The 20195-nt window shown below is 42.8% G+C and overlaps 1 protein-coding gene across 1 annotated transcript; it reads left to right on the top strand.

The window, feature by feature from the left end:
• Nucleotides 1-2717: 2717 nt before the first annotated feature.
• AP3M2 (adaptor related protein complex 3 subunit mu 2) lies at nt 2718-17082 on the top strand. The gene is made up of 7 exons (XM_028481656.2): nt 2718-2887; nt 6229-6366; nt 10824-10909; nt 11161-11294; nt 12653-12860; nt 13116-13260; nt 14422-17082. Exons 1-7 carry the CDS (start codon nt 2788-2790, stop codon nt 14520-14522), a joined length of 912 nt encoding a protein of 303 aa, XP_028337457.1. The 5' UTR covers nt 2718-2787; the 3' UTR covers nt 14523-17082.
• The last annotated feature ends 3113 nt before the right edge of the window (nt 17083-20195 follow it).

Genomic DNA, 20195 nt, shown 5'->3' with positions numbered 1-20195 from the left:
GATGTAACTTGTTACAAGGCAGGAAGTGAGAAATGTTGTTTAATCTAGTTGAAACCACACAGGAATTGGGGAAAACATCGAAGTGGCTACTTTGGAAGGCTGGGACTTAAGAGCTTGCCATTTTGGAAGCATTTGTTAAAAGTAAATGGACGCATCCTGATTTTAATGTCTTATCTGATGTGTGTTCTCTGGCTGCGTTCTTTCTCTCATAGCGGAAAGAGCTTCCGCTATGGAAGTGCACACACTTTGCTGTGGCGCTGTGCCTTGCTCAACAGTCTCCTTCCAGCTGCTGATTGAGAAAATCACATTGTGCCTGATTAGAAAATCGAGGGAGGTGTTTTTTAAAGTTTATTTTATTGAAGTATAGTTGTTTTACAATGTTGTGGTAATTTCTGCTGTACAGCAAAGTGATTCGGTCATACATACATATATATATATATATATCCATTTTTTCTTATTCTTGTCCATTATGTTTTATCACAGGGTAGTGAATATAGTTCCCTGTGTTATACAGTGTAGGACCTTGTGGTCCATCTATTCTCTATATAAGAGTTTGCATCTACTAACCCCAAACTCCCAGTCCATCCCTCCCCCACCTTCCCTCCCCCTTGGCAAGCACAAGTCCGTTCTCTATGTCTGTGAGTCTGTTTCTGTTTCATAGATAAGTTCCTTTGTGTCATATTTTAGATTCCACATGTAAGTGATATCATATGGTATTTGTCTTTCTCAGTCTGACTTAGTTAGTACAATGATCTCTAGGTCCATCCATGTTGCTGCAAATGGCATTATTTCATTCTTTTTTATGGCTGAGTAGTATTCCATTGTAACGTATACCACACCTTCTTTGTTAGTACAATGATCTCTAGGTCCATCCATGTTGCTGCAAATGGCATTATTTCATTCTTTTTTATGGCTGAGTAGTATTCCATTGTATATATATGTATATATATATATATATATATATATATACATATATATACCACATCTTCTTTATCCATTTATATGTCAGTGGACACTTAGGTTGCTGCATGTCTTGGCTGTTGTGAATAGTGCTGCTATGAACATAGGGGTGCATTTACCTTTTTGAATTATAGTTTTGTCTGGACATATGCCCAGGAGGGGATTGCTGGACCATATGGTAGCTCTATTTATAGTTTTTTAAGGCCCCTCCGTACTGTTTTCCAAGTGGCTGCACCAATTTACATTCCCACTGACAATGTAGGAGGGTTCCCTTTTCTTGAGTGAGGTGTTTTATTTATTTTTCAAAATAAAATCATTCTTGAGAAGGAAATGTATAACTTTTCCCCCCGTTCAATCCTCATTTTTTTAAAGAAGAAATATTTTTGTTTTAGAAACACATTCCTGACTCCTAAGTGCTCTTGGATATTGGAATGTCTCTGATAGTTGACATCATCTGATATAATTTAGGTCATATCTGGAGTCTGTGTTCCATTTTGGATGTCATAATTTGAGGAGACTATTGGAAAACTAGAGCAAATTCAAAGAAATGGCAAGACAGTGAAAGAATCTAGAAACCTTACTGTAGCACGAACAGTGGGAGAACCAAACAGGGAGTTCGGCCCTGTGAAGAAAAATGCAAGTCAAAGCTTGTCCTGGTCTTCAGATCACTAGATCACTGTGGGGCTGTTATGTAAACCTGTTCTGTAAGGCAGACCTAGGAAGCAAATTTCAGTTTAGCAAAAGAAGGAACTCTCTAACAGTCAGTGCCGCCCGTGAATAAAATGGGCTTTCTCAAAAGGGGTGAATTTCCCTCAGTGGATGAATCCCTAGAGGGCTGTCTGAGAGGCCCAGCAGCAGATGTGCTGGCATTGCCAGGAGGGGCACGCCAAGAGGCTACAGCATTTCTCTCTGCATCATTTCATTGCCGTGCACCACAGTTTACTTGGTGCTTTGTAGTTTACAAAGCATGTTCATACATGTTCTCAGTTCATCCATCAGGCTGAGTTTTTACAACCCTGTGCATCCCATGGTATTATCCTGATTATACTATGAGAGAAATCAAGACCCAAATTAGTCAGCATGACTTAATCTAGTAGGTGACAATTAAGATGATTACCCAGGCCTTCTGATTTGGAATCCAGTGCTTTTTCCACAACCCAGAAAATTTAGTATCTAAGTTTAGCCTTTGTTAATAAAAGGACAAAGTGTTACTAGAATCCTAGCATCTTAGAATAAGGGGATCCAAAGAGATTTTCAGGTATGCTAGCTCACCCCCTCACTTCATTTTGTTTCTCTCTCAATTCTTATTTGCTGCATGAATGTTAAGGAATAGCACAACAGTGAGGGTTAAAAAAAAAGATTTTCAGGTCCAGTGTATGTCATATCAGGTATTATCACTTTGCATAGTTCTTTCAAATTCATGTTCGTAAACACATATAATAGTCTAGATTCAGTTTTGTATTCTTCATATTTTACTAGTTGAAGAAACTAACCCAAAGACATTAAATGACTTACTCTAGTTTATGAAAGAAGTTATTAATGACACTTGTAGTACAATCCAGTCCGGTGTTCTTTCCACCAAACTGGGCCTGCCTAAGAGAACCATGGTTATGCTTCATTCACTTATTTTAGAAGATCCCAGAAACACAGAGTAAACACGTGTGGACAGGACTCGATCCTTGCTCTCTGGGAACATTCCTTCACTCATCACAGTCTCTGAGTGACAAATGTATACACATATTGTATTTTCATCAGGATTATTTTGGAGTCTGTTCAGAGCCAGTGATAAAAGACAATGTGGTTGTGGTTTACGAGGTATTGGAAGAGATGCTTGACAACGGGTTTCCATTGGCTACCGAGTCGAACATCCTCAAAGAACTGATAAAGCCGCCCACTATCCTTCGAACCGTTGTCAACACCATCACAGGTACAAGGGGGGCCCCAGGGAAGGCTGCCACCATCCTGGGTGTGGCTTATCCTGCTGTTGTGCATTGTTTTGAGTGCTTGTCTTTGGGGATCTCAAATGTCCAGGTGCTTTAATTTTGTTCTTTATAGTCTTTGAATATAACATGAAATATATTTTTGTTATATAGAAAATATTCTGATTTCAATGGTAGAATGAATTGTTCTCCTTTAAAAATAATTTGCCTGATGACAGAAGTAGCACATGATTATTGTAGGAATGACAGAAACACAGAAAAGCACAAAAAACATGAAAATTTCTCATAATCCCACCACACTTTTAACATAATGGTGTATATATTTTTTATCTTTTCTAGACATCAGGATAATGGATGGACAGGTGGCATTTTTTAAAACAACAACTGTTGTATATTTTTAAATTTAACTTTTCATCATTGTTTTGTGAACATGTTCCCATTATGATAAATATTCATCTACATCATTGTTGGTGACTTTACAATTTTCTGCCATATGGAATAGATCCCAGGTCATTTACTGTGTCCCTGTTTATGATGTCTCTGATCTTTTGTTCTTTTAAATAGCAAGGAATTGGCATTCTTATGCCTAAATCTTTGTGCACATCTAGAATACCTTTTCAGTACTAGGAATGGAAGGGCCGGATCAGAGGGTGTGCGTGTCTTAAGGACTTTAATGAATTGTGCCACATAGCCCCCCAGAGAAGTTACGTCAGTTTATACTTTCAGTAGCAATTATGCAACCTGGCCAACTCTATTGTTACCGTTATTAATTATTTTACAACTTTGGCAATTGATTAGTTTAGTGATATTTTGTTATTTCCAAACTTGTTTTTTATTACTAAGGAAGTTAAAACCTGTTCAAGTGTTCATTGACTGTTTTTCCTCTATTGTGATTTACTTTTTCATGTCCTTGGCCCGTTTATTTTGTTGTTGTTGAAATGTTTTTCTTTTTTCCTACTAATTGAAAAGTATTCCTTTCATTTAAGGATATTAAACTATCGTATATACTCTAAATACACAGCTAGTTTGCAGGAGTCTCTGTGTATTTTGAATGCTCTGTTGTAGATGTTTTCTCACATCCTGCCCCTGGTCATTTAACATTGTTCAAGGTGGTGTTTGTTTAGCCACCTTTAAAGTTTTTTGATGTAGTCAAAATAATCATTCTGCTTCATTAAGGTTTTAAATTTTGGGTCTTGCTTAATATGTAAACAAGAGTTTTCATGGAATTTGACAAACTGAATGAAAAATACATTTTAAAAAGTAATTACAGAAGGGTTGGAAGAATTTGCCCTGTCAAGTATCAAGACATATTTAAGTTCACTTGGTACATTAGACAAAAACTCAGAGAATAGATATACTGTAAGAGCCAAGACAGTTTGGGGGAAAAATATTTTTTTAAAAAGAGCAAGAGAAAAAATGTTTCCTATCAGAATCAAGATATATTATGAAGTTTAGGTAATTTTTAAAATATAGTATTAGCCCATTAATAGACAAATAGACGATTGGGATAAAATAGAAAGTCCAGAAACAGATCCTTTTATAGGAATTTGGTATAGATAAATGTGCTCATATATCAAATCCATGGACTGCGGGCCAGTTGTTAAATATATTGTATCAGGGCAGTCAGCTTTGATACAGAAAAGAAATGAAGTTCCCCTACTCACTGTATACACAAAATAAATTTTAGCTGGATCAAGAGTTAAACACAAAGAAACTTTATAATTGTTAGAAGGAAATATTGGAAAATGTCTTTTTGATCTCAAAGAAGGGAAAGTCTTTCTTTTAAAAAAATACATTTTCTTCTAGTTCTTTTATGGTTTTATTTTTAGATTTAATTCTTTAATCCATTTGGAAATTGTCTTGGTAAAGTAAGGCTCTGTATTTTTGTCTCCAAAACTTTCAGTTTCCCTAGCACTATTTATTGAATACTTTATCCCTTTTCCTCGTTCTTTTTAAAGTACGCATGCGTCCATTTTATTTATTTATTTTTATTTTATTTATTTACTTTTGACTGTGTTGGGTCTTTGTTGCTGCATGCAGGCTTTCTCTAGCTGTGGCGAGCAGGGGCTGCTCTTCGTTGGGGTGCGTGGGCTTCTCACCGTGGTGGTTTCTCTTGTTGCGGAGCACGGGCTCTAGGCATATGTGCTTCAGTAGCTGTGGCGCATGGGCTCAGTAGTTGTGGCTTGAGGGCTCTAGAGAGCAGACTCAGTAGTTGTGGTCCACAGGCTTAGTTGCTCTGTGGCATGTGGGATCTTCCTGGACCAGGGCTGGAACCCGTGTCCCCTGCATTGGCAGGCAGATTCTTAACCACTGCACCACGAGGGAAGCCCTCCTCATTTTAAAATGATATTTTATCTTGTACTAAATCATTATTGGATTTTTGGTCTGTTTTTAGGCTTTCCTGCCTTATAACCATACTGCTTTAATTATTATAGCTTGTTGATATGTTTTAATACATAGTGCCTCTTTTTAAGAAAATAGATTGTCATGTTTTTCAACATTCTGGGCTCATTTAAAACTTTAAAAGCTTTGTTAGTGACTGAATCACTTATAAATACTATGAAGTCATTTTCCTGAATCTCACTTAAATCTAGAAAAGATATCTGAGAACCAGCTATCTTAGTTGAAATGTTTTATAAAGCTGCTGACTATATGTGTGTTTAATGTTTCCTTCTTTATATCAAAAAGATCCAGGTTACATTAGAAGAAAATAGATTTTAAATTAGTTCTCTTTCAGAATTTCAGTATAGAACCTTTGAATTAAAAAAAAAAATGTGATACCTGTGGGGGAAAAAAACAAACCAAGGAATCAACTTACAATTCTTACAGACAGGGAACGATCTGATTTATATTCTTTTCCTAAGTTCCAGTATTGGTATAAGAGAGATTATGTTTATGTATACATTTTAATACCTGGCATAAATGTATCTAAAAACCTGCTTCAAACTAGAATACTGTTTTTACCCATGAAAATTTTATATCAGTATGTAGATTACCATCCCTAGCGAAAGCCAATGCATTATTTAAGCTGCAAGCTATTGTGCAATTTGAGAGACCAAGTTCAGGTTACTTTCAAAACCAAAATATGATATCTGTTTCTCAGGTAACTTGTTAACCTTTATTCTGCTTGAGGAGGCAGACCAGCTGGTGACAAGTTTTTAAAATAGATTAGGTTACCAAGATAGAAGTTGGGAAAGCTATAATCTTTTTCTTGGAAAAATTCTTCAATTAAGTGCATGGATAGCAGATGTACAGAAACTTTTGGGGAAGTGTTCTCTGGTTGTTGGATAATTGGTTGCATCTAATTATCAAATATTCATTGTCTCAGGAAGCACCAATGTGGGTGACCAGCTTCCCACCGGGCAGCTGTCCGTGGTGCCTTGGCGACGGACTGGGGTGAAATACACCAACAATGAGGCCTATTTTGATGTGATTGAAGAGATTGATGCCATCATTGATAAATCTGGTAGGTGCTTTCAGCCTGTTCACAGAACTATGAAAATAGAAAAAGCCCCCTTTTAGATAGTGCTAGCTAGTACCAGACTTACCCCCATTCAAGGTCATTCATTTTAACTTAGTGGCTACTTTGCGTCAAGCATTGTGTATTAGGACTGGACTGAAGTGTTATGATGTAGATGACATGATTATACATGTAGAAACTTCTAAAGACTCCAACCAAACACTGTTAGAACTAATAAATACAATAAAGTTGCAGGATACAAAATCAACATGCAAAAGTCAGTGGCGTTTCTATACACAAACAATGAACTATCCAAAAAGGGAACTAAGAAAACAATCCCATTTACAATAACAACAAAAAGAATAAAATACTTAGGAATAAACTTAACCGAAGAGACTTATACACTGAAAATTACAAAGCACTGATCAAGGAAATTGAAGAAGAGCAGATAAATGGAAAGACATGCTTTGTTCATGGATTGGAAGAATTAATATTGTTAAAATGTTCGTAATACCCAAAGCAGTCTGTCCCCATCAAAATCCCAAATGCTATCCACATAAATATCTCAATGGCATTCTTTAAAGAAATAGAAAACACAATCCTAAAATTCATATGGAACCACAAAAGACCTCAAATAGCCAAAGCAGTCTTGAGCAAGAACAAAGCTGGAGGCTTCACAATTCTATATTTCAAAACTACAGAAATCAAAATGTGTGGTAGTGTCATAAAAACAGACATGTATCCCAGTGAAACAGCATAGAAAGCTCAGCAATAAATCCATGTGTTTACAGCCAGCTGGACTTCAACAAGAGTGCCAAGAACATGCAATGGGGAAAGGCTAGTCTCTGCAATAAGTGGTGTTGGGAAAACTGGATATTCACATGTAGAAGAATAAAATTACCCTTATCTCACACCACAAACAAAATGGATACAAGACCTAAAAATAAGATTTGGAACCATAAAACTGCTAGCAGAGAACATAGGGAAGAAGCTTCTTCACACTGGTCTGGGCAGTGATTTTTTGGATATGACACTAAAAGCAAAGGCAACAAAAGGAAAAATAGATAGATGGGATTGTATCAAGCTAAAAAGCTTCTGTACAACAAAGGAACCAATCAACAGAGTGGAAAAGACAACCTACAAATGAGAGAAAATATCTGAAAACCATGTATCTGGTAAGGGGTTAATATCCAAAATACACGAGGAACTCATACAATTTAATAGCAGAAAAACCCAGATAATCTGACAAAAAAGTGGGCGCAAAGGATCGGAAGAGACGTATTTCAAAAAAAGACATACAGGTGACCAACAGGCATATGAAAAGGTGTTCAGTGTCACCAGCCATCAGGGAAAAGCAAGTCAAAACCACAGTGAGATACCATCTCACACCTCACATCAAAAGGACAAAAGATGACAAGTGTTGACAATGATGTGGAGAAAAGGGAACCCTGTACACTGCTGGGGGGGATGTCAGTTGGTGCAGCCACTGTGGAAACAGTATGGAGGTGCCTCAAAAAATTAAAACTCCCTTATGATCCAGCAATCCCACTTCTGGGTGTAGATCCAAAGGAAGTGAAATTAGTGTCTCAAGGAGATCCTCTGCACCCCCGTGTTCATTGCAGCATTATTCACAATAGGCAAGATATGGAAACAAGCTAAATGTCTGTTGATGGGTGAATGGATACAGAAGATGTGAGATAGACTCACACGCGGGAATACTGTTCAGCCATAAAATGAAGGAAATCCTGCAATTTGTGACAACGTGGATGGACCTGGAGGATGATGCCAAGGGAAATAAGCCAGACACAGAAAGGCAAATATCGCATGATCTCACTTCTATGTGGGATCTGCAATAGTCAGCCTCATGGAAGCAGAGAGTAGAATGGTGGTTACCGGCGACTGGGGGAGAGGGAAGTGGGGAGATGTTGGTGAAGGGGTACAAAGTTTCACTTACACAAGATGAAACCGTTCTGGAGATATATGGCACAGTGAAGTACAGTTGTGTACTTTTTTTTTTTTTCAGTGTTATTGAGGTGTAATTGACAAAACTAAGATACTTGGCATGTATATTATGGTGATGTGATATACATATACACTGTGAAAGGATTCCCCTCATCACCTCACATGTGTATCCTCTACTTGAAATTTGCTAAGAGTGCAGGGCTTGAGGGCTCTCACCACCAAGAAAACCCAACTAACTGTGTGAGGTGATGGATATGTTAATGAGCTTCATTGTGGTGATCACTTCACGGGGTGTATGTGTATCAAAACATCAAGTCGTACACCTTAAAATATATACACTTTTTATTTGTTGATTATACCTCAACAAAGCTGAAAGAAAAGCAATAAGAAAAACATGATGCAGACCAGTGCTGAGCTTACACTTGCACTGGTTTTATCCTCTCGAGTGAAAAAGAAAAGTAACAACCTGATCCCCTGTTGATCAGATTTCCTTTTGGAAGTATTTGACTCTCAGTTCTCATGGCAGCACTAAAGTTGTAATCACTGAAATTCAGAGAACCTTCTTTTCTATCCATTGGGATAGGTTAATGTGACTACAAGTCCTTGGAGCTTAGAAATTTAGAGAAAGTTCTCTTCACATGAGTGAACTCATTCATCCAGAAAGTGCTTACGGAGAACCAGTGGTGCTGGACCTGAGTGCCGGATCATGGGCATGTGATGGTGACTAAGACAGGGTCTGTGGCTGCAGGAAGCTTCCTGAAAGTCTAGCGAGGGAGAGAGAAAGGGAAAAAGATGGAGCATAAGAGAGGTCCCCTCCCACCCAGGGCAAACTGTAAAGCTAAGTAACGCTTTGTCAGGAGAATGAGTAGGAGTTAGTAAGACCTGCGTGGATTTGGGAGCAAAGCAGTGCAAACACTATAAGATGAGTAAAATATTGTTGGGAAATAAAGTAGCTCAGTGTGATTGGATTGATCGGTATTGAGCAGCAAAGTCAGATGCGTAAGATCATATACGTTTATATGACGTTTGAAAACGTGTAACTTAATCTAAGGTAATAAAAGTCAGAATTTTAGGGACTCGGGTGAACTGGGATGGGCAACAGGGGTGTGCTGGGGTGCCGGTGAGGGTCCACATCTTGACGCGGGTGGTATCTGCATGGGTGTGAACATATTTAAAAATTCACTGGGCTGGACATTTAAGATTTTTGCGTCTTACTCCAAGTTTGATCTCAATGAAAAAGTAAAAAAACAAAACCCAAAAAGCTCTAGGTGGCCAGATCATGAAGAATCTTGTATGCCATTTTAAGGAGGACCATTTGGAGCAATTGAAGAGTTTTAAGCTGGGAATAATTTGGCAAGGTTTGTCGTTTAGAACTGTCCAACTGGCTGCTGCGTGCAGCGTGGCACGGAGTTGGGGGGAGTCTGGGGGCAGGGAGGCGGGAGGCTGTGGTGGAGTCCAGGCCCAGGTACAGATTCCGTGACGGTAGTGAGGATGGAGAGGAGTGGAGAAGTCACCGAAAGAGGGGATGGAGCGTTGGTGGGATATGGATGCCAAGGGGGCGGAAGTCATCAAGGACGCACCCGTGTTTCTGGCTTAGGCAACAGGATAGAGGGTTTTATCATGAAGGTAAGGAAAAGAGACGTCGCAGATCCAGGAATGAAGATAAAGGACTCACTTCTTGACACGTGGAGAGGGTTTGAAGTGCCTCAGTCATGTCCAAGCGGAGCAATGCCGTTGGCAGGAGTGAGGCTGAACTGGAAAAAGGATTAGGAAATAATTGGCCATCGGTGGAAATCGAAGCCTTAGCAAGGAGGTAAAGTAACCCAAGGAGACCGTGTCAAGTTCAAGAAAAGAGAAGTTCAGAACTGTGGTAAGATGTAGACATGTAAAGGATGTCCAAAGAAGGAGAAACCTGCAGAAGGCCGGAGAGAGAAGAGCTAGAAAAACAGGAAATAGGAGCGGTTAGGAGAAAGGAACGCTTGAAGGAAGGAAGTGGGCACAGGGCCCTGCAGCAGGGAGAGCCTGCAGGGTGAAGACCAAAAGTATCCATTCCATTTGGTGGCAGAGCTCCTTGGTGCCCTTAGGGAGAGCAGTTTCTGATATGAATTTAGTGTTCTGAGCCATCGGTTAAGATAGCGGTGTTCTGTTTGATTCTGGCACTGGATTGAAAACTCCTTTAGGCTAGTAACTATCTCACCAGTCTTTTATCCCCACTGCTTCATTAGTGTCTTGTGCTTGTTATGCAGTCGATAAAGGTTTAGAAGGAGGACAGATGGACTGGGTAGATGATTTGGATGGAGGATGGATGGACGGACAGAAGGAAGGAAGAAAGAATGGGGGAGGGGAGGAAGAAGGAAGGAAGAAAGAATGGGGGAGGGGAGGAAGAAGGAAGGAAGGAAATAGGATGGGAGAAAAAAGAGAAAGAAGGAGGGAGGGAGGAGCTCTGTTAGTTGGGAGGGACAGAGAGGGTTTTACCTTCTTTCTGTCTTCTTCTGTCTCAGGGTCCACGATCACTGCCGAGATCCAGGGGGTCATCGACGCCTGCGTCAAGCTGACCGGAATGCCCGACCTTACGCTTTCCTTCATGGTAAAATCCTGGGCCAGTGATTTCGTTTCTGGGAAATTAGATGCTTCTGGAATGACAGAGCGGTGGGAAGGGGATGGAACCAGAAGACGTGATCAAGGACAACCCCAAAGCTCACGTTGGGCTTGAATTTCCTAAAAGTAACGACAGAATCTGTGTGTGTGTGTTTCAGTGAGAACAGCATCTGAGTTACTTTCCTGAAAGAAGCACGGTGTTTAATTCCTGCTTGTTGCTTTCCCTTGCCTGTCACCCAGAACCCCAGGCTGCTGGATGATGTCAGCTTCCACCCCTGCGTCCGCTTCAAGCGCTGGGAGTCCGAGCGCATCCTCTCCTTCATCCCTCCCGACGGCAACTTCCGCCTGCTGTCGTACCACGTCAGCGCACAGAAGTAAGCAGCCATCGCACCAAAGGGTGGAGTGTGCGTGCGTGTGCGTGCGTGTGCGTGCGCGTGCGTGTGCGTGCGTGTTTGGAAACAGTATCCATGGTGATGAAGAACTCAGGCTCTGGAGTTACCTGGGCTCCAGGTAGCTAATTGGGTAACCTCAGGTGAGTTGCTTCTCCTTCCCGTGTCTCTTTTCTTACCTAAGAAAGTTGAAGTAATAAAAGTAATCAGTAATGAAGTAATAAGTAAGTTGAAAATAATAGAAGTACCTTGTTATGTGGGTTAAATAAGAGACTCTGAATAGTGCTTCACACAAAGTAAGTGCTTGTTAAGTTTACTGCTGTAAGTTTTACTGTTGTTATTATATGCCTAAACGGGAACTTTTTCTTTTCTCAGACTGGGATCTGAGAACACCTGTATTCAATCCCCTCCACTCAAAAAAGCCATGAATGGTGCTGTGAAAAACCATAAAATGCAGTGATTTTTTGGTCTTGCACATTCTCTTTACTATGGAGTCTGAGGGCTTTTAGGGGAAGGTGTATAGTCGAAGGTATGCAGGCTGGAGAGAGCTGTGGGACCTCACAGCCACTGAAGCCTTCCTGTGGGATTCGGAATAAATACTTTAGGGAAATGTCTGAGCCCCTGAGGGCAGAGGCTCTGCAATCCGGCTGCCCACACTAAGCCCCACCCGTAGGACTTATGATATATGACCATGGCAAGTTAGTTAACCTCAGTTACGTATGAGGATGTCGGTATTCATGACATCAGGACAGAGGCAGTGCCTACTTCATGCTCACGGGGAGGATTAAACGAGCTAATAGAGAGAAAACCTTTAAAGTAGCGCTGGCCACAGGAAGTGCTCCACAGATGCTGAGGATGGTTACAAATTTAGTGTCATCCTGTAGCTTCTGTGTTTCCTCTTCTGTCAGATGACAACCCTACCCCTTAGGGTTTTTTAAGGGTCAAAGTCAGGTAAAAGCGCTCTCTAGAAATTGTCAAAGCTCCGTGAGGTATGACTATTACCCTCCCAAGTACAGATAATTATCGGTCACATGTCACAAAGTAAAACACAGAAACGTGGTTTTTGTTCGCCACGCCTTTTCCTCATAGTCTGCCGGGCCTGCTCTTTGGTTTTGTTGGTATCGTTCAAAGAGTCATTAGAAGAATTCGTTTACTTACTAGTCAGCATCTCAGCTTTACAAAAAGAAAATAATGAAAGATGTCCAGAGGGTTTTTCTGTGCTTACTTTGTAAGATAAGGAAGCAGGTTAGGGAGGAAAGGCTGCCAGCGGGGCCAAAAAAGGGAAGTGTGGCCATTTTCCCGGTACAGTAACGACACGGGCTTTTTGCCTCTCTCTTTTCCAGCCTGGTGGCGATTCCGGTTTATGTCAAACATAACATCAGCTTCCGTGACAGTAGTTCTCTTGGCCGCTTTGAAATAACGGTGGGCCCTAAGCAGACCATGGGGAAGACCATCGAGGGGGTTACTGTCAGCAGCCAAATGCCCAGAGGCGTCCTGAACATGAGCCTCACGCCGTCTCAGGGGACGCACACGTTCGACCCAGTTACCAAGGTAGGAGAGTAAGCGGGAGGCTTGAGTTGCCGTTGTTATAAATAGCAGGAACTCTGCAGGATCCCTTTATATCTTGTGGAAAGGGGAGATGGATCAAAGGGACATTGTTTAGGACATTGAGATAATTTATGGTAACAAATAGTATTCTCTGCTGGAAAACACCCTGGAGGCGCTAGGAATACTGTGAACAGATACCCTGAGCTCCGGCGCCTCAGATGAAGGTTCCACCGTAACTTCTTTCCTGTTTCTTTGGAGATGCTGTCTTGGGATGTAGGAAAAATAAATCCCCAAAAGCTCCCCAGTTTGAAGGGGACCATGAGTCTTCAGGCTGGAGCTTCCAAACCCGATGAGAACCCCACGATTAACCTGCAGTTTAAGATCCAGCAGCTGGCCATTTCTGGTGAGTGACACCCAGCCCAAGGTTGTGGGGCGGGCAAGTGGCCAAGGCAGCGACCTCACAAAGCCTCCCGGCGGCTCCCTGTCTGCAGACTTGTGTTTCGTTACCGGATACGTGATCTTTAGTCTGATCTTTCCTAGCACATTTCTGGAGAAAGTCCGTGATCCTTACCTCAAAGTTGGCTTAAGTGACGTGAATAAAAGTGTCTGAGACACACGTGAGAAGGAAACAGTATCGGAGGCAGAAGTGTTCGCAGGCCGAGGCTGAGTCTCCCTGGGCCTGCCGATTGGGGTCCCGGGGTTTTCAGCAGGGGGATGTGTCCGCATTCTCAGCTGGTGACTGAAAGAATTCCCCTCCTTTCCCCCAGTTTCAGATTTCACAGGTGCTGTTATCATTGGGAGCCCTCGGGCCAATCCGAGTCATCGACTATAGTCTACGCCCCTCAGGTTACCCCTTAGTGGGCGTTTACTCCGTGCCAGGCACTAGTTTAAGCTCTTTTCATCTATTTTCTTATTTAGTCCTTAGAACGACCCTTTCAGATGGATAGGAGATGACTTCAGCTTAATATGAAGTTCCTGTTTTCTTTACCAACGGACCTTGTCTAGTTTAAGTGATTAGAATTCATTTAAATGATAAGCTCTTTCATCTTAAAATACTTAATAGACTTTACAGCTCTGCACAGTATAAAATGTTCCTTGCTTAGTATAGTGAGAATATTTAGGAAGCACTCATGTATTAATTCATTACTTTTCATCATTAATTTATTTATTTAGTTATACCTTTATTTGATTATGAATTTGTTAATTTTGTTATTATTATTAATTCATATGTTCAACCCCATAACTTGAGAAAAATCTGGAGTGGTCTTAATTTTCCCTTACCCTCATTTCAGCCTGCGTATAACTTTCTGCCCTTTCCACCTCAGGAATAGGTCTCCGAATAGGCTAGCTTTTCATTGGGGCAGGGTTTTATTTTCAGCCTGTATACCAAGAGTGAAAGTATCTGTCGGCTGCATTTAAGTGATGTAAGTAAGGGCAGGTATTTTCCAGTTCACTGTTGCAGCTTTTTCTAGCCCACGCTCTCTTTGAGTTGAAACGAACCTAAGCAGTTCTGCTACCTTCCTCTTTTGAATAATGCTTGTGTCTTGTTCTTCCTTCCTTCCAGGACTCAAAGTGAATCGTCTGGATATGTATGGAGAGAAGTACAAACCCTTTAAGGGCATAAAATACATGACCAAAGCTGGCAAGTTCCAAGTTCGAACCTGAAGGGAGAGCTCTGCAAAGGGAACAGTCACGAACACTTTTTCATTGCTTACTTGTCTAAAAGTAAAAACTGTCAGCCCTCTCCTAGGTCACTGCCCACTCTGGACCACCTGCTCCTGTTTTCCCGTAGCTTCAGTGCCCCGGAGCTAACGAAGGGAGGCCGGGCCGCCAGGGAGGCCTGCACAGAACCCACACGCCAGCAGCACCAAGTCAGTTCTTAAAGCAGAGGCGTGCGATGCGGGGGGAGGTACTTGATGCCGTATGTAACTACTTGTGACATGGTTGCCGCAGGAAAAGACCAGCATTTGTTACTCGCTTGGCTTTAATTATCTTAAGCCAAGGAAAGATGTCTTTGGTTTTATTTTTTTTAATTAATTAATTTTATTTTTAGTTATTTTTGGCTGCCTTGGGTCTTTGTTGCTGCGCACGGGCTTTCTCTAGTTGCGGCGAGCGGGGGCTCTTCTTCATTACAGCGCGCGGGCTTCTCACTGCAGTGGCTTCTCTTGTTGCGGTGCACGAGCTCTAGGCACACGCGGGCTTCAGTAGTTGTGGCACGCGGGCTTTGTAGTTGTGGCTCGCGGGCTCTAGAGCGCAGGCTCAGTCGTTGTGGCGCACGGGCTCAGTTGCTGTGCGGCATGTGCGATCTTCCAGGACCAGCACTTGAACCCGTGTCCCCTGCATTGGCAGGCGGATTCTTAACCACCGCGCCACCAGGGAAGTCCTGTTTTTGTATTTCAAGCTGGGAAGAAAGATTAGAAAGAGAGAGCAAGCTTGGAAGAGAAGGACTGTTAGCCAAGGAAGGGCCGGGGAAGGCTCTGTTCTCGGGGCACCGCACACTGAAGTGAGGAAGGCGGGAGGAGCTGTCCAGCTCCACCTGCAGGGCGGCTGGGAGGAACAGAGTTGAGTGAGTTTCTTTTTGACCCCTCCGCTTTCATACAAACGTAAAAATTTGTACTTCTGGAAATGCACTGGAAACTTCTTAAATTCGAGTGCACTGTTGACACGGAAACCCCGGTAGAATCAGATTTTCCCTTAAAGACTGCGATGCTCTCCGACCGGTTTTCCAGTACTGACCGCTGCATGCCTCCAGCACGTGGCCTGGCACCTTCAGCGAGGATGAGCTGCCCTCTTCCAGGGGGTGTTGCCTGAAATGCCTCTTTCCCTAACCCCCCAACAGCTCCACTCACTTCACTCTGCAGAATTCCTGTTCCCCGAGGAGCGCTTCAGAGAAGCCAATCCCATCACCCCTAGGGCAGCAGGTTGTGTGTCGTAGTATCGGAGTGTAGATGGCTCCCTCGTGCCACCTCTGTGACCCAGTGGTTCCTTGTTCATGTCCGTCAGCGCTGCCCTGGTGCTGCAGTCCGACCTTCCCGTCTGCAGCTTTCCCAGCGGTGACCCTGAGTGCAAAGGATGCGGACCGCCGAGAGCACGGCCAGTCCTGGGAGCCGCCCAGTGAAGTTATTTCCTCGGAGTCGCCACTATATAATATATTTATTAACAATGTATATCGACCAGTCGGCTTTTGTTTTAAGACAAGAAAGTCTCCCGAATCGTTGGATAAAACTGATGTTGTAGGAAGATGGGCCGTGTTGATCCTGTGTAGCCTGGTTTAAGAAACACGGGCAACTGAAGGCGGACCTCATGTGTCCCCAGCAGGGAATTTTTCCTCTAGTTTAATATGCCCATTACCCATTGAAATATTTATAGGAAAGACAGGTTTTTAAAAATTATACCTTTAGGAGTGATACTGCACCCTGCTTCGTGCAGGGAGAAAAATGAAGACCTTGTACTCTCCAAACCCTACAATTTTTCTCTAAAACCCTGTTTCCAAATACTTCAGCAATGTTTTTGTGCTAGTTTTCTCTTCCGACTTCCTGGACTTGTTTTTGCTGCAGAATACTGTTGCTTTATGGTTTTCCTCTGGGGTCAGTTGTGCTGTGGACAGGCAGCACGTGTCCCATACTCCGTCACTCCGGAACTTGTCCTGGATTCCCAGGTCCCATGCACACCTGCCATGGAAGGGAGACGCCTCTGCCTGTGGATTCCAGAACACCGGAGCTGCTTCTCCGAGGGCTCTGGACGATTTCAGGGTCTCCTCGGTCATAGGAAACAACCAGTATTGGTCCCTGAATATTCTTAGGTTTATAAGTCCAGCTGTCCCTCCAGGGCAGCTTATCCTAATTTCGAGGGAAGAACTTAAGGAGAAGTAAAGCACCGGGGCTGTGGGACCCACAGGCCTTTGCATGGGAGGCACCCCTGGGCTGCAGACCCCTGGCCACCCCCTCCAGCCGGTGGTGTGTTAGCATAGGCGGGGCCGGGCGCCTCTGCCGAGCCTCTCCGTTCCATACGTGTTTAACGTGCAGAAGCATCTGCTGTGTTTAATGTTAATAAAGTTGAGTGTTAACAGTCCTTAATGGCCTGAGGGTCTTGTTACTGGGACCAGCGGTGATGCCGTGCACACACGCCCCAGTGGAAGCGGGAAAAAACAAACCAGTTCATGGGGATCTCACTGCTTCTGCACTTTCCAACCAGCAGACCTGAAGCCATATGTCATCTCGAAGGTTGTGAGAACAAAGGTCCAGAGCCATCAAATTATGTCCCGCCTAGCGTGTGGAAGACAAAACCATCCAAACTGCTGGCGTCTATTCTAGCGCTTTCCCCTTCCTCTCGATCTTCCTGGATTGATTAATTAGGGCGTGAAGCAGGGCTCCGAGGTCCCAGTCATCGTAATTGTAGTGGAGAGTTCCCAGAGTCTCCTGTGAAGTATAGACAAGGGTCCTTCTCCCACGTCTGTCCTGATTTCCTTCTCTAGGTCCCTCGTGGCCTGGGGGAGACTAAGACTTCTTTCTGTTTTCTAACCACAAGTGTTGTTGAGTGTTTATTACTACCCCATCCTATCTGTTTCAGTCGTTCACGTCTCTTCCTTTGGTCGGGCTGTTTTCCCTAGCCTTGTGGTGTGACCGGGTACATTTTATAACATTTGTACTTTCCTCTATGGCCAGTAGGTGGTGACTCAGGGCCAGCAATGACATTAATTTTTGTAATTGTTAGAATTTTTAAAAGGGAATTGAATTTGAAAAGCTTAAACTTTCCCCCAAGATCCCAAGTACTGGGGACTGTGTGGGTCTTTGGCTTCCAGAGTTAAATGTGGAACCAAAGTTTATGACACTCTTTTGACAACCTGACTTAAGATTGGGGCTCCAGGGGGGTCGGAGTTTCAATCATTTGAGTTCCTCTAGGCCTTTACCCATTAAAACAATTGGCACAATTACCTGAGAATCTTTTTTCTTTGGGTCTGTTAGCATCTCTCTGTTTTATCAATATTAACCAGCTGGGGATAGTAAAGAAATACTACTTAATTTCCCCTTATACCCACTTCCTTCCCCCGACAAGTCCCAGACAGTTTACCCTGACTTTTCTCACCCACACCGGGTAACGATGTGTTGCGCTTTGAGTGTGTTTTAGCCTCATCCACATGAATCAGTCCTGCAGGGCTGGGACTCTGCCTGGAGCTCAGTCCCTGGCCTCTGCTGAGCGCCTGTCTTCATGCAGCCTGTGGTTTCCAGGACTTCGCTCAGAGGAATGTTGGGGCCTTTTAACTTCGCATTTGCATCAGAGGAGCCCTCACTGCTTCAGTTCATTTCATTAATGCAACTACCCGAAGAAAAGCTTGTCCTGCAAGGGGGGAGGGGGTGAAACCAGCCGAACTCTGGCCAGAGATGCTCGGGGTCTCCTTACTGCTGTCCTCCAGCAGTGTTTTTCCGAAATGGCCAAGATGCACATCTCCCTAAGACAAAACCTGCCACTTCCACAGGGGAACTGGTAAGCCAGCAGGCTAAAGTCAGGAAATCTGTGACTGACATTTCTGTGACCCACGTTTATTGAACTGGTCCAGGGACTTGAGCATTTCAGGGAAATTGGTGTTTTCCCCCCTGAACCAAGCTCTTGGGCTTTAGAGAGTCTCTTTCCTTTGTGAGTTGAAACTCCTTTTCTTCTAAGAACCTCTAAGCTGAACAGTTCTGACAGCCTCGAGAGAGAGACAACTATGACCACGTTTGCTCCAAGGAACAGTCGGCACTTACCCAACAGCAAGAATGGCATCAGATTTTTGCTTGTATCTGGGGTGTCAGTGATAACAAAAGCTGTCAGGCAGCAGCCAGGAGTATGGGTTGCATCTCAAGAGTAGTTAAGAAAGTCTGAGAGAGGCAGAAAGCGGCATTACTTAAGTAACATACTTGTGTGGACTGGTCTGGGAGTGAATTCTTTCTAATGAGCAGAAAAGCAAAATGGACGGGGAAAAGATGGCCCTAATACCAGCTCCTGGTCTGAACTAACAATTGGGATGTCGCTGTGTCAGCACGGTCATGCTCAGCATCTTCTTACCCCTCGTTCCTCCTTTATACTTGAGTCCCACCCAGGGAGCCTCCCTACCTAGTCCGCTCGCAGGGCTAACTTCCCCGAGCCTCGCTCGGTCCGTCACTCCCCTAGCCCAAGCCTCTGTGGTTCCCTGTTGCCAACAGAATGAAGTCCAAAGCTCGGTTTGGCATTCAGAGCGCCGTAATTAAATTCCAACCTACGTTCTTCTTCATGAACTTCACTTTGAACAAACTATAACTCAATTCCTCCCCGGACTCCCCATGGCTTTTTTGCCCTCCAGATCTTTCGATTTTCATGCAGTGATGTTCCTTGCCTCAGGAACTATATTCAATATCCTATGACAAACCACAATGGAAAAGAATATGAAAAAGAATGTGTATATATGTATAACTGAATCCCTTTGCTGTGCAGTAGAAATTAACAACTGTACTTCAATAAAATAGAATTTCAAAAAAATTTTAAAAAAGAATGCCTTTCCCACCCCCTCTCCACCAGCCCAAATCTTGCCCGGTTTTTGCAAAGCCTACCTAATTCTACTTTTTCCTTAAGATTCTTTTTTTTTTTAATTTTCTTTTCTTTACTTTATAACAAAGTGAATCAGCTGTACGTATACATATAATCTCCTCCCTCTTGCGTCTCAAGAATTCAAAGATTCTTGAATCCTTCTTGCAGCTGAATTTCAGTAAAACTTTGTCTGCTATTTTGTGGTCCATCTCCATTCAGCCTTCTTCTTTCTCTAAATCCCTATCTTCCTGTCAGACCAAGAGCTCCTTTCTTACCCCTTTGTACCATTTACATCACCCGGCACAGGGCCTTGTATGCCGCAGCTATTCTGAATGAATGAAAGGAAATAATTCCAACGAGTCGAAGAACGTGGACACAAGGAACATGAATAAAATCTGTCGGATGCTGCATGTAACAGAACGATTCCACTCTGATTCGGAGAAAATATGTGAAAAATATATCAATTTATTATTCCAGTACAGTATCATACAGGTGTGCCAACAGAGTATAAACAGAAATGAACTGATATAAATATGCTAGAGCCTAGTGTATTAGTTATTAAAATGATACATGTCTCCTGTCCTATGATGAAATTTATAAAGAAAAAAGAATTACGCTCTACACAACAGGATTCCTTACGAGAGCTATAGCCGGAGAAAGGGAAAACCCGACACTTGATTCGAAGGCTGGATTTGAGGAACATGATCTGGCCAGCCAGCCCATCCCTTATTAGGAGGCGCCTGCTGGGCTTCCTGGTGACTAGAAATAGACATTCTAGTCCTAATAGCATATTTC

Source organism: Physeter macrocephalus, chromosome 20 (assembly GCF_002837175.3).
Source record: "Physeter macrocephalus isolate SW-GA chromosome 20, ASM283717v5, whole genome shotgun sequence".
Classification (NCBI taxonomy): Eukaryota; Metazoa; Chordata; class Mammalia; order Artiodactyla; family Physeteridae; genus Physeter; species Physeter macrocephalus.
This window is presented reverse-complemented; position numbering and strand designations above follow the sequence as displayed.